The sequence below is a fragment of the Gobio gobio genome, assembly GCF_949357685.1.
Source record: "Gobio gobio genome assembly, chromosome: 2".
Classification (NCBI taxonomy): Eukaryota; Metazoa; Chordata; class Actinopteri; order Cypriniformes; family Gobionidae; genus Gobio; species Gobio gobio.
Genome location: NC_137098.1, coordinates 11019836 through 11035083, shown reverse-complemented (window position 1 = coordinate 11035083; position 15248 = coordinate 11019836). Strand labels below are relative to the sequence as shown.

General features: G+C 37.0%; 1 protein-coding gene across 1 annotated transcript in view; it reads left to right on the top strand.

Moving 5' to 3' along the window:
• Positions 1-3927: 3927 nt before the first annotated feature.
• Positions 3928-15248, top strand: part of phlpp2 (PH domain and leucine rich repeat protein phosphatase 2) — a 106216-nt gene continuing 94895 nt past the window's right edge. The window contains exons 1-2 of the mRNA XM_079841232.1: positions 3928-4242; positions 11067-11344. Of these exons, the coding sequence (XP_079697358.1) occupies positions 4057-4242; positions 11067-11344 (464 nt within the window). The 5' untranslated portion in view covers positions 3928-4056. The remainder of the gene's footprint in view (positions 4243-11066; positions 11345-15248) is intronic.

The window sequence follows — 15248 nt, the reverse complement described above, 5'->3', positions numbered from 1 at the left end:
CTGACTTCGTGATTGGTAGATAGGTGGAGGGTGGCGCTTCAGGCATGACACAACATGTCAACATCAACATCAGTTGAGGGCTGCAACTTCACTTTTAAAATGACAATATCTTGGCCGGACAACTGTTGTCAGTGATATAAGTATTTGAAATTAACATGATTTCTTAATGTCTAGTGACATATCAGGGCCATTTTATGATTAATTGAAATACATTTCTTACATACAGTTCCTTTAAAATAGGCACTCTCTTATAAATAAACCACAGATTTGAGCTTTAAACAACTACATTATCGACTGAAAAAGTCTTAAAACTACGTTTTGTCACACATTAACAGTAGATTTTAACACAAAAAGACGTGTAAACACAGCCCATGTCAGCCATTTCTCAACAAGACGAACATGTGAAGAGAGTAAACTCCAAATGTTCAAGCATCCAACTTTGCGCGAATAGCGCGATTTATTCACGCCACATAAGTTCTTCATAAGGCTGAAACGCGGGCTAGTGAGAGATTGCCTGTTTGTCACGATGACGTCTAAAGTCCCCGCCAAAGGATGTAGTCCCTTTTAGCAACTTGTTAGCAACCACCGTTTTTAAGACACAATAAAGTTTAAAAAAATCACAAGCAGGTTTTAACTAATGTGTTTTATGTCATAGATCAAAACGTGAAAATATTTAGAGGCTTTGTTAACCACAGACCTTATTTCAGGCGATTTAGCAAAAACCCATTCAAAAAACCAATAGACTTTAGGGCGAGGGAAGCGGAAGGGCTAAAATGCTAACTCACTTCCGCGTTTTGGCCTACAAAGTGACGTCATAACTTCGGCACTCTATTAGGCATAGTAAAACATGGTACTCGTGGTAAATCAAGAAAAATAAGACAATAAACAATAAGACTAACTGTGCTGAGCTATATAACAATGATTAGTTTTCTGTCGATGAATGTATCCAAACAGTTGTTCACCTGCCTAATAAAACACATAATATAGCCTATTAAAGTGTCTTTGATGTTTCCATGGTTTCCACAGAAATCGAGAGTAACGCGACAGGTATGATGTCATTGATAGGCGACCCACGGACATGGTCCGTGTCCTGGTTAAAATTGCTTATTTCTCTGGAATTAAACATTCTTGGAAACATTTGGGATAATGTAAGTACACAAGTCAACAAAATATATAACAATAGTGTTTTTTTGATAAATCAATCCAAAAATCTTACATATTGTGCCTTTAACTAAATACAATTACAGATATCAAGAATTATTTTTATCATTTAAATGTAATTCTTGATATCAAGAATTTGTATTTCTGCGAGTGATGACGTCATTGTTGATATCAAGAATGAACATTTTTACTAGTGGAAATTGAATTGTTGATCACAAATTCATATCCAGCGAATGATTAAAAGTCTAAATGGCTTGCCATATGTCTTGTCCAACATCTGGACAACAAAATTACAGCTTGATTGGAAATCATGCACAATAAAAAAAGTTTTGCTTACATTTACCTTACATTGTTTCTTTCCCGGCTACATGTCGCATGTCATCTCAAGCTCTCCGGGTACTCTAAACCTTTGATAAAACGTAATTAATGGCAAAATTGTTGGTTGTGGTGGAAATCACCTTACAAATGAGTCACAAAAGTCACAATCTATGGATTTTAAGATTAAAAGTCTGGGTTAAGGAAAAGGGTCAAACAAAAATCTAGCTACACATAAACATTTAAAAAATAAAGTTCACACAACAGGTTTAATGTGACCTTCATATAACAAAAAGAAAAGCTGAAATTGGTGACTTTCAATAGACGGCAATCCTGAGAGTGCTTACAGTTGAAGAAACACCCATAGTTTAACAATTCCTCAACCCAGTCATTTATCATCAAACTCCTGGTAAGCATCCAGTCCTCACTTCTTCCTTGTCTTATGTGAACCAACTATTTACCACCACGTCAAAATGTATCTCAATATGACTGATTTATAGCGTGCTACAAAATGTATGTTCAGTTTAAAGTTTAACTTGCACAAAACACATTGCACAAGAGCTAATCATTCCAGTATGGGTGGCAGAGTTCAGCGATTCTCGATAAGAGTGTGTGTGACTCCACTCACTGTAGATCATCTTGAAGGAAGTGTCATTTTTATGTTTATCAAGAAACTTACAATGGGAACAAAATGGATACCGAGTGATGACTTAACCCTTGATCGGCCCTTGGGGTCCAGCTGACCCCACTGGACTTTTCCTCCATTTTTAAAAAGTGTTCCCTTCATCTCAGGGCCATGAGACTCTGTGACTTTCCCTAAATAATCTATCTAAACATGTACAAAGACTTTTTTTGTCAAAAAAAAAAAAAAACTAAATCCAGTATAAATCTGAAAATGTCTACATTTATATCAAGCTCTGGTCCTAGAGCATAAACACAAAGTAGAACGAACTTTCTATCTCATACACACACACGTACACACACACACACACACACACACACACACACACACACACACACACACACACACACACACACACGTGTGTGACTGCAACAGAGAGTATTTTTATTTAAATTGGCAAATAAAATCAACAAAACTGGCATAAATCTGAAAGATTTTCATACATAAATGAAGGACTAATACTAGAGCACAAATGCAATATGGAACAAGCATGTTCACTCACACACACACACACACACACACACACACACACACAAACACAGGTGTCTGGGGCATTTTTTAGATTTTGGCAATGAATGGGAAAATGTAAAAAATGCTTTTTTTTTCACTTTGTTTGTAAAAGAAAATCAACTAAATCCAGTATAAATCTGAAAATGTCTACATTTATATCAAGATCTGGTCCTAGAGCATAAACACAAAGTGGAACGAACTTTCTGTCTCCACACACACACACACACACACACACACACACACACACACACACACACACACACACACACACACACACACACACACACACACACACACACACACACACACACACACACACACACACACACACACACACACACACACACACACACACACACACACACACACACACACACACACACACACACACGTGTGTGACTGCAACAGAGAGCATTTTTATAGAAACTGGCAAATAAAATCAACAAAACTGGCATAAATCTGAAAAAATTCCATACATAAATGAAGGACAAATACTAGAGCACAAATGCAACATGGAACAATCATGAGAAAGAGAGGGAAAAGGGCAAATAAAAGAAAGATGAAAGGCAGCTTAACTTTTGCATACCTTCCCTATGGACCTCTATTGGATAATGTGGTCATTGCACTCTCTTTCTCTTTAACTATAATTCCTAAAGTTTTTCCACAAACCTACAGATGGCGGTATTCTATCCCTAACACATAGAGCAATGTCAAAAAACGATTTATATTTAATTAAGATCATCATTCAAGTAATTTTTTTTTCATAAAAAAATATTTTTTAATGAGCCAATTTATGACATAGTAAAGTATTTGTGCAGTAAATAGGTAAAAAACTACCAAATATCCACAAAAACACAGCATAAATGTATAGTTGAGAAGTAAATAAAAAATATATATATAGTTTTCCATGTAAAAAATGTATATTTCCTTATGCAATCGCTCTGTAAAAGTTTGGGGTCTATCTGACCCCAAGGGACTCAAACGTAAACCCTACTTGAGGAATGATTGAGCACAAGCATAGTTTTTCCTCATTTTCAACTGTTCAACCTGTGCTGAATTCTGAATGAAATGTGACTGATAATAATCTGTGGCTAATCGACCCCTGTAATACGATCCATTCAAAATCACCAGTTTTAGTTTTAAGTATGCTCATGAATAATTCAGTACCGGAAGTACAGGATTGGGCGGTGTCTATGAATAATAAGTAGCTCCGCCCCCCTTATGTTTATTGATTGGGTTTATTTGACAGCCTGAGCTTCAGTCCCACTATGGCGTCTCATCAAATCAGGATGGGCTTTTTCTACCGCCTCCTGTACTGGAATTTATCACTCGCCAGTTGCTTTTCTACATCTGGATTTATGTGCTGAAAGACGTCAAATGTAGGCGAAATGAAGGACGAGAAAAGCACAGCGCGGTCGCTCCAGAGTGCCGACACGGAGCGCAGAAATGCAGCTGATGTGGAGGATGGCCGGGCGGGCAGCGGAGCAGCGCTGAACCCGGTGCTGCATGAAGCGGCATCTGACCGAGCCACCGCACCGACAGCCCGAGCAGGAACAGGAATACGCGTTTTAAAGGTACCTGATCCAGCTCCGTTTAGGTCGCGGTGTTGCTGTTAAGCAAGCAGGGCCAAAGTACGCGTGAATCCGTGAACTGCATCAGCAATTATCTGTATAACACTTTCACACGCCGCTGTGTCTCAAAACCTAGCGAGCTCCCTGCATAGGAAGCATATTTGGGCATCATAGGCGCGTTCCGCGTCTGCGAGCTGAGCGGGCTCCTAACGCGCCTACGATGCCCAATATTGCTCTCTATGTAGGCGGTTCACTAGGTTTCGCGGGACTGCCTGTGATAATAGATGGTGTGGATTAGTAATGCAATCTCGATTTAAAGAGATTGTTTCTCACTTGATGATGTTTTATTGGCTGTATCAGAATAGTTTCGGTGTAACGCTTGTAACCTGTTAGGGGGCGTTTACTCTACAGGGCGCTTTTTGTGATTGCTACTATTTCGGTCTATATACACCTGCGTCAGATGGAGGAGTTTGGTCTGTTTTTCTGCAAATCGCTCCCTGACCATTGCGTTGACATATCAACTGAAAAGTAGTCTAGTTCTACTAAACCTAAACGCGTATTGAGTATGGCAAGCTGTTTTAACATGTATTCCTTAAAACTATATGTCTGACTGATTCAGTGAATTCATACGGTGAAGATTTTGATTCAAACCTGTGACCAAAGGGGCATATCTAGCCTTTCATTAATGCCCTTTTGAGAAAGAAGTCTGCATAAATGTACTGAATATGCACTTTTAGGATTGGCTATTTAAAAATTAACTGTTATTACAAATAATATGTGACCCGTGCTGGCAAAAAAAGTTGCAATGAACACATTTTCAAAAATTTGGTTACAAATTTTCACATTCTCTATTAAAAAAACCTTCAAAATGATGTATGATGATTTGTTTGAATCAGACAAAAAAATGACTGAGCTACACCTGTTTGAAGTCGATAGTCAGATACATTTGAGAAAAATCGATTTCAAGTTGTCTGTAGCTTCCAAAACAAAATCACCTAGCAACCATACCATGAAATCCTTGGTAATAACACCAAATTCGACACACCAAGTCAACACCAAATATCTATAGAAAAAAAATATTTTCAACTATATAACTAAATATATTCAATTCCCCCCCCCCATGATACCACACTAGTTTGATTAACATTACTGAAACAGACAGCCTAAGATCTACTGTACCGCACGGATGTTTTATAATGTTACACGTCAGATGTTTTTACAGATAATGTTTGCGTGAATACTCGCCAATACAGATATTTTGAAGTACTGTAATTCTGTGTATGTGTGTATATGAAAACATACAAATAAAGATACTTTTAGATGTTTAATTGCTATTTGGAGCGTAGGGATCGCTATACAAGGGCTTAAAGGGTTAGTTCACCCAAAAATGAAAATTCTGTCATTAATTACTTACCCTCATGTCGTTCGATACCCGTAAGACCTCCGTTCGTCTTCGGAACACAAATGAAGATATTTTAGTTGAAATCTGATGGTTCTGAAAGGCCTCCATTGGCACAATGCACGGTTCACTCTCAAGACCCTTAAAAGGTACTAAAGACGTCGTTACAAAGTCCATCTCACTACAGTGGTTCTACAATAGCTTTATGAATCAGCGAGAATAGTTTTTGTGCGCAAAAAAAACCCTAAATAACGACTTATATAGTGATGACGATTTCAAAACACGGCCTCATGAAGCTTCGAAGCGTTATGAATCAGTGAGTCGAATCATGATTCGGATCGCGTGTCAAACCGCCAAACTGCTGAAATTTGGCTATCCAAACTGCTCATTCGACAGACATTTAAGTAGCTATATAAACGTCAAGCCAAAACGAAATAATTTAAAGCAAAACTGAAACAGAAACTGGCGTTGGACTCACGTAGCCTACCTTTCTCATTCAACACAAATCAAGAGGTTTCCATATTCGCAATGTATTTGAATGCTAAACTATTATTTCTTATGTAAACCAGGCTTTGTACTTCACTTGCGTTCCAGTATCGACATAAAACATCTTTCACATGCACAAAATTGTGCATGGCGTAACACCACAGTGAGGCGGTGTAGATTCTACTACGGACTATTTAAATTTAACTGTGTACCTTTTTATATGTGTAGTTTATTTTGATAATGAAAAGGCTGTGATGTCAAGTTAGCAATGCTAGTCTAGAACTTATATGCTGTGTATGTGTGCGTGTGAGGCGCCTGCGCGATCACTTGCATTTTTTCCCCCCTTATAACAGCGGAAACAACTTAAAATACTTAAAATACTTACGGCGCCTCCGTCAAATTTCGTGCCGCCTCTGTCTGTCGGCAAAACTCAGACAGGCAGATAGTCACTTGCTCAGATTTGGCCTGTTGTGATAATTAAATAATCATCAGAAATATGTATCGTCTTCAACAACCATTCTTATATTATGATTTGGTGGTACAAAGTGATCTGAAGCCATTCCATAGCTGAATGTGAGGGACAGAAGAATATTTACATCGTTAAGTTAAAGTTCACGGAAACTCGTCTTCCCTCCGCGGCAGCTGTCAATCATTCTCCGTTCAGCATTCAAACTGCACGTCGCGTCCGGTTACAACAGTCAACAGCAAGGTAAAACTCTCTTCAAGATTATATATTCCCATTATAATACTTGATATGTAGATAAAGGAGTTTATCCAGCTGTTTCTGAACGATGTTGTACTCGCTACCGTACCGGGTGACAACACAAGGACTATTAATTAGCATCACACGCACAATAACTGGAATTTAAAACTGTGAAGAAACAAATGTTCAGTAAACTGTTGGACAGATATACATTATAGACTAGGATTTGTGCATTCAACATTCAACACTTTTGTGCCGTGAACTTTACAATGCGCACTTACGCAGTGCTGCGCACTCTGACTCCATGTTGCTTTAAGAGCATCATTCTGCACACGGGATGCGCATAAGCGGTTTGTGCCGCTCCGTTTTGAAGCATTTATTATCATAGTTTTGTGTACTGAAAGATTATTAAAAGCCTGTCTTGTTCTCTCATATCTATCATATCGTCGCTGTCCGATGAAAACCACGTATGTCCATTTTGCAGATTTTGAGATTTTTCGACGGATTGAATGTCCAGGTTCATTTCCGTATACAGTATGCTTCACATATCTAAATGGCCAATGAAAAGTTGTGAAATCATGTCATCTGATTTTCAAGTATATCCATTTGGTGTCAAAGCTGTCAATCACGCCGCGTATCTCCCCGCCCTGTGGAAGCATCTCGCCGGTCTCGCCGGTCTCGTGAAGTTTCATCGAAGCTCAGCGCTGGATAGCCGAAAGTACGACATTGAAGCTCTCCACAGTTTAGTTCTAATCTAGTTCTTCACAGATTAGTTTGCTTGCTAGTATGTAAATAAACTCGGTCTCATTGATAAGATTCAAACTTTTTTTTTCTTAGTCAAACTGATCAAATTATAGCCTGTAATGCTACGGTCATGATTGTCACTAGAACATGCCTCACTCATACTGCTATCACCGCTTGCCAGAGGCTGAGAATGTCCAGCACGTATTCCTCTGTCAATATGAAACACGACTTGGCCATTCTAATTAATGATCGGAAGAACGCGTATCGACCACCGTTACTGTAAAATATGCACGTATGTCCATTTAAACTCAATTTTGGTCAAATGTGGATTATATCATTACACTGGCAAGAATATGGTTACATGTAAAGATGCCGTACCAAGTATGACAACGCTACATTCAACTGCTTTTGAAATACGGTGTTTTTTTCACTTCCTGAAAAGTAACCGTTTTGGCATCGGGCAGCAACGATATATTTGTTGCCCCATTAAAAACCTGCACATTACATTTACAATAAAAATCTTTTAATTTTATATTGTTTGTGTAGGCCTATATATAATTATTTACATTCATATATACATATAAATCTAATAATATAAATTGTTTTTCATAAATGTATTTTATAAGAACACAAAGTAATTTGTACCTTTTTATTAACATGCTTATATTTTATAAAATTAAGATTTTTTTTTCAATAATTACTTTTTGTAATTTGTAATTGCAATTATCCACTCACCTAGTTGAATATATAAATATATTCAACTAGGTGAGTGGACAAAATATATTTTTGTCATAGCTTATGATTCTGGTCATACAGATAAGCAGATAAGAGTAAGACATAATTCAAAACTCTATGGTTTACCTTTTATATGTTGTTTTGTCGATGCCGCTTTCTGCCATCTTGGTTTCCTTTCCGTGAACTGAAACTCAGCATATACTACTTGTTGCAGTTGTTTTTCATTCATTTTGTATAGGCGTATAGTTTAATAGAATGAAAACTAATAATAACTGTGGAGAGAATTTTTTTTAAAAACAGTGTTGGACAAAAAAATATCAATTTGATTTTGGGGTTAAATCAAAGCTCTGCACCGTCACATCTTAAAAAAAAAGAGAGCTGATCGCTTGAAATCGCCTGGAAAAAGATATGAATCACTATTGGATTCATGGGCGTAAATTTCATCTAACAGTTGGGGGGGACAATAAACATAACATTTCTCAAGGGGCCCCCCGTGATTTACACCTATGATTGGATTACTTAGCAGTGACGATAAATGAAGTACTAAAACATATATTTTAATTAAATAATTATGAAAACAGCTTGCCATATCTCGAAACCCTCGCATTCTGTTCCATTACACTTCATTTAGCTGACTATGAATGATGTTACGCGTGCTGTTTGAGCACCACCTCTGTGTGTGACTGACGTGATAATGTCACTGCCATTATCTTCATAACGCACCTCACATAATACGCCTACAGGAAATATGCCTGTCATTATATTCTGGCATTGTAATAGATAATCAGAACAAAAATAAGATTTTGTTGCTTCCTCCACAGAGTTACCATGCTGAGTTTACAATGCTTTTGCCTATTATTAGACCACTGCATTCTTATAGTCATGCTGTCTTATCTACTCTTATCTATTTGAAAAATGCATTTTTATTATTCACAGCATTAGGATCCAATGTGATGCTCCCATTTGTCATTATTCATAAATGTCATGTGATATAGATAATAATAATATAATGATAATGACATAGAGTAAGTATAATAAACCTAACTTTACAGATGAGAGCAGATGCTAGAGACAGGTAATAACAGTGACGCATTTGATTTGAAATATGATTGATGGAGTCAGCTATGATCTTATGGTCTTTAGATTAGATTATGCTCATTATTATTACTGCATTACTTAAATGAGTAATCAACATATACACCGAAGACTTTATGCATGAGAAATTGGTCAAATCTGATCAGACATTAGAGGTTTTGCAATGATCTAATGGGTATTCAAATGGGTAAACAAAAATACACAAAAGGCATAAAAAGATCATAAATCGTAGAAATATGTCATAACAGCTGCCTATTTGGTAGAGCATGTGAAAAGTTAGTAATGAGTCATTTGTGATCTAATGATATTTAGACAGAACTAGTGTTCTAAAATTGATTGTACTAGATTATACAATAAATGTGATTCTTCTTCTTCTTAAATAAATAAATACAAATTATAATTACACATAAATCAATAAAAATAAATAAACAAACTTCACAGGTTTGGAACAACTGGTTAAATAAAAAATAAAAATAATAATAATAATAATAATAATAATAATAATAATAATAATAATAATAATAATAATAATAATAATAATAATATAAATGTATTATAATAATCATTACAAATAAATAAATCAAAATAAACAATTTCTTATTATTCTTATAAATGTTCGACAGAAGAAAGTCATACAGGTCTAGAACAACCGTTAAATAATAATAACAATAATAATAATAATAATAATAATAATAATATAATAATAATAATAATAATAATAATTATTATTATTATCAATACAGATAATTCAGTAAAAATATTGTTTCACAATAATAATAATAATAATAATCACGTTTTTATTATTATTTATTAAATAAATCAATAAAACAATAATAATAATAATAATAATAATAATAATAATAATAATAATAATAATAATAATAATAATAAAAGAGGATTACATGTATTATTAATTATTATTAATAATAATAATATTATTGTGTTCGACAGAAGAAAGTCATATAGGTCTAGAACAACCGGTTAAATAATAATAATAATATAATAATTATTAATTATAATAATCAAGACAAATAAATCAATAAAAATGATTGTTGTTATTATGTTCCACAATAATAATAATAATAATAACAATCATCATTATTATAACAAATAAATAAAAAAAATTATTAAACAAAAAATAATTTATTATTATTATTATTATTAGTAGTAGTAAATCAATAAAAATAAACAACATTTTGTCTCCTTTATTATTATTATTATTATTATTATTATTTAACCGGTAGTTCCAAACCTTTTTATTTAGTTTTGTCTTCCAATGAACGGTTGAGTGTTGTTTTGCCAGTGCTGCGCTGCTGATGCCAGTGGTCACTTAATTAAGCAGGACAGAGAATCATCAGAAAATGATTTCACCAGGCTGACTAATGGCATGGTGTCTCCGAAATGGTCTCGACTCGTACATCTCTCCAGGGCGTTTGTGCCCTGGGTAAATATTTGGATCGCCGTTGTGCTCTGCAACTGAAAACAAAACCTGATGTCTCTCAAACAGTGGTACAGGGTGGAGTCCCGAAAGCCACCAACTTGTGGTTACCAGGGCATGATTTCCTATGACTGATTTGGCCTCTGAAACACTTTATTTGGCCTTATTTCTAGAAGGGCATAATTTCACAAACACAAGCAGCATCTAATCTAGACTCTTTTCCACAGCGTAACATGAAGAGGAATGGCAGTCGAGGCTGCGTGAACCGGAAGACGCGGTTCGGCTCGCGCGAGCGGGACTGGCTGAAGGGCGACGCTCAGCGAGGCTGCGTGTGTCTCTACGGGGCCTCGGAGCCTCAGCCTCCACCATCGGGCCCCCAGACCTCCACCACCCCGCAGCCAGACCTGAAGCTGGTGCTCTGCTCCACCAACACCACCGCTGAGGAGCTCTGTGCTCAGAGAGACGTACAGGGTCTTTACCTGCAGCTGCACGGAGACTTAATCAGGTAACGCAGACACAGTGATACTCGCTCACCCAACTGTAATTTTCTGGCGAGACGAGGTCTCGTCTCCGTAATGATCCTTATCAGACTCGCGCTGTGGAACACTCGGGCCAGACACGCAGAGTTCAGGGTATTTGAAAGTCTTTGAATATCACATGCTCATTGTTTACAAATGACTGGTTGCATGAGTTGTAGGATTAGTCATTCATTTGCACCTCTTGATATTATAAATGTTAATGATCCTCCTAAATAACGTCACTATGAACATGTTTGTCTTATCTCAGGGTTCAACATTAAGGATGATGGCCCGGCTGTGAGAGAGCTAGAGTCTTAAAGGGATAGTGCACCCAAAAATTAAAACTAAACCTGTATGAGTTTCTTTGTCCTGTGAACTATTTTGAAGATGTGGGTAACCAAACCCACATGTGGGTCGCCATTTAGTTCCAAAGTATTTTTTTGTCATGCTGTGGAACTCAAAGGGGGCCTAGTCTCAGCGTCAGACTTCACGCCCACAGACCACTGGCTGAACGTCTGATGCATTTGGCACACTTAACTGGAAACACTTCATGATTTTCGAAGCCGTCATCTGATTGGTTGAATTCTACAGGATGTTCGGGAAACGTGTGTCACATTCTTTAACTATCTACCTGGAAACAAATGCCGTGACGCCAAACCTCCTCATGTAAGAAAAACACTGTTGTGTTTACAACTTTTGTGTCACACCAGACGTGACTTGCGCAAATAAATTGCGCTATTCGTGCGTAGCTTGAACATTTTGAGTTTACTTACTTCATACTTGCTTCAACACGCTGCTGAACACAAAAGAAGATATCTCGAAGAATGTTTGTAACCAAGTAGATAGAGCAACCATTGACTACCTACCATAGTAGGGAAAAAAATACTATGGTAGTCAATGGTTGCTCTATCTGATTTGTTACAAACATTCTTCAAAATATCTTCTCTTGTGTTCAGCAGAACAAAGAAACTCATACAGGTTTGGAACAACTTGAGGGTGAGTAAAGGATGACAGAATTTAAATTTTTGGGTGAACTATCCCTTTAATGCTAAATCACTGAAGTTACCCTTTAACAGCCGATCTTAGAAGTGCGTCGCATCAGAAGTCACAGACTCCGCGTCGTACAGCATGAGATGAACAAGCGGCCTTCTTTCCACAGTAACCAAATACTTCTCTGAATTAAAGGGTTACTTCAGCGATTTAGCATTAAGCTTTGTATCAGTAGTAACCTGGTAGTATATTCAAATTATTCAAATTACGGTACTTTCCCCTCTCATGTCCCCCTGAGATGAGAGAATTATGCATTTTATGTCTGGAAAAAAATCCTCAGAGGATGCGCCATCTGAGATATTTTGGCCAGAGGCTAGAGACTACAGCCACTAGATGGAGCTGTTCCGCATGTTTTCAAACTGTCCACAGGGGTGGGATCTCACTCACAGAATGTAAATGCACACGGCCGCTCGGATCGGGCATTCATAACGGAGCGGAGCGGTGTGGAGCTAAGTGAGTGTTTCAACTTTTCAATGAATTCCTATGAAAGTTAAGCTTCCATATGCAATCTGAAAACATGCCAGACTGGACACGCGCCGTGAATGACTGCCGCGCTTACCTCAGCTCTTCGCTCTCGTGATGAATGAAATCTGACTCCTGCTGCGTCTGTGCCTGACTTTCGTTCGGCTCACTCACACTTTATTGAAAAGACATGTTCAGTTTTTAATTGTAGTGTTTATTCTCTAACTGAACGAAATTATTGTATTATTATGATGAGCAAAACGACGGTGGGGGCCTGTAGGGAGTGGCCTCGTAGGGCAGTGAAGCAAGTGCATTCTGGGAGTTGTTGTCTTTCATCCACATGAGACAAATACATTTTCTGTCTTTTCTCAGTCTAGAAGGCACCAAATTCCAAAATAATTTCACATTTCTACTACATAAATGACCCAGTTTAAATACACATTCATCTTCCCATCGCTGAAGTGCCCCTTTAACTCAATTAACTCCTCGCTTATGCAGACCAACAAACGATACTGACGTGTCCTTTCTTTCAACTCTCAGGTGAAATAGACCTCGCCCTTATATACACATTTCCGCTAATTAATTTTCATTTTAAAGTGACACTGAAAGTAAATCCTATTTGCTGCGCTGTTACAAAGTGTACTTAAAGAGACTTAAATACAATAAAAATATTATAATTGGTAATAATGTCAAAATAAAAGTTTTACATTTTAAATCACTATGCTTTAATAATCTTTGTCGACTCATACTAAAGCACGTGAAGTATTTGCATAATAATTTTAACTGTAGAGTTAGTGAAGTTGCATTTAAAGTTAATATATTTTAAATACTAAATTGCAACTTCATCACAAAATCTGTAATTACAAATATACTTAAATACATGACATACAAGTTCTAATATAAATAATATTTCAAGTATATTTTAGTGTACTATAAATGCTTTTCTGTACTTTCGGCAGTACACTTCAACCATATTTCACAAGACAATAAAATAATTATGTACTTACATATAAAGATGTACTTAGGTCCTACTTAAGTAGGTCAAAAAACCAGGCTATAGCTAGCTCCAGACTAAAATGCATGTTTAAACTGTTTCAACTGAAAACAACTTGCACTGACATATCTTAACATATGTCAGTGCCATTGTTTTGTCTCAAGATATGCACACCAGTAATATTTTTTTTCTAAGGCATGTTTTTAAAAGCTACTTAAATGTCCTAATTGAACTAATCCTGGCTTAATCTAAGCCCTGTCTGTGAAACCGAACCAACATTTAATATATATATTTAAACTATAATACTATTCATTTATTTACACAAACATTTCATTCAGTTTGCACTTTAGTACTGTATATTATACCTGTAATAAAAATATGCTAAATTGTACTTTTTCACAAGGTTATGTTCATTGATCATAAATATTTGTTTTTGTATCATGCATTGGTTTTCTGTGACGATTTAAATGTTGTTGTCAATAATCTAGCTCACTAACACAGATGAGGTTTGTTAAAGGTCCCATGGCATGACATTTTCATTTTATGAGGTTTTTCAACATTAATATGAGTTCCCCTAGCCTGAATATTGTCCCCAAGTGGCTAGAAATGTTGATGGGTGTAAACCGAGTTCTGGCTGTCTTTCTCTGCCTTTGAGAAAATGACAGCTCAGACGAGCTGATCTTGAATTCTCCTGTTATGACGTCATAACAGGAACGTTTACCTCCCTTTCCTCCGCCCAGAGAATTTGGCACACCCATGCGAGCGACATATTTGTTTGTCCTCGAGAGATCATGGCTTGTGAACGAGTGAATACTGGCAGTTTCTCAGTGTTTGGATGTACAAATGAAAACAGAAGTCTTTTTTCAGTTCCTTCTGATCTGTGATTTCTGATGTGTAGCTAATTATTCAAGTTCACACAGAACTTTGTTATTCGTGCTGCGGCTTCTCTCTCCCGACAGAACAGTGTTTTCTATCTTGTGAGTCAGTGTTTTTGTCTGTCCTCGTTGCGTCTATCTGTTCTAAATTGTGCATACAGTCGTGAGTTACCGCTCAACATCGACAGAGCCACATCTTTAGAGATAAACCTCATGCACGCCGAAGCTCGGGCTGCACTGACCGGTCGGCCTTCAACATCACCGACCCCCAGTACTGCATCTGGCCCACAGCGGAGGCACCAAATGCGAGATTAAGCAGAAGGGGAGTAAGCGTGAGCGTATCCGGCTAAGGCTAGCCAGCTATCCCCACAATACAGCTGTAATCGTCTCGACAGCTGTAATGGTACATTACATGTGTTACAAAGTTGGTAGAATAATGAGGAAGACGGACTCAGCGTGACTGGGACTTGTTTTTATTCAGAACTCTCACATACAAACAAAATAAACTCG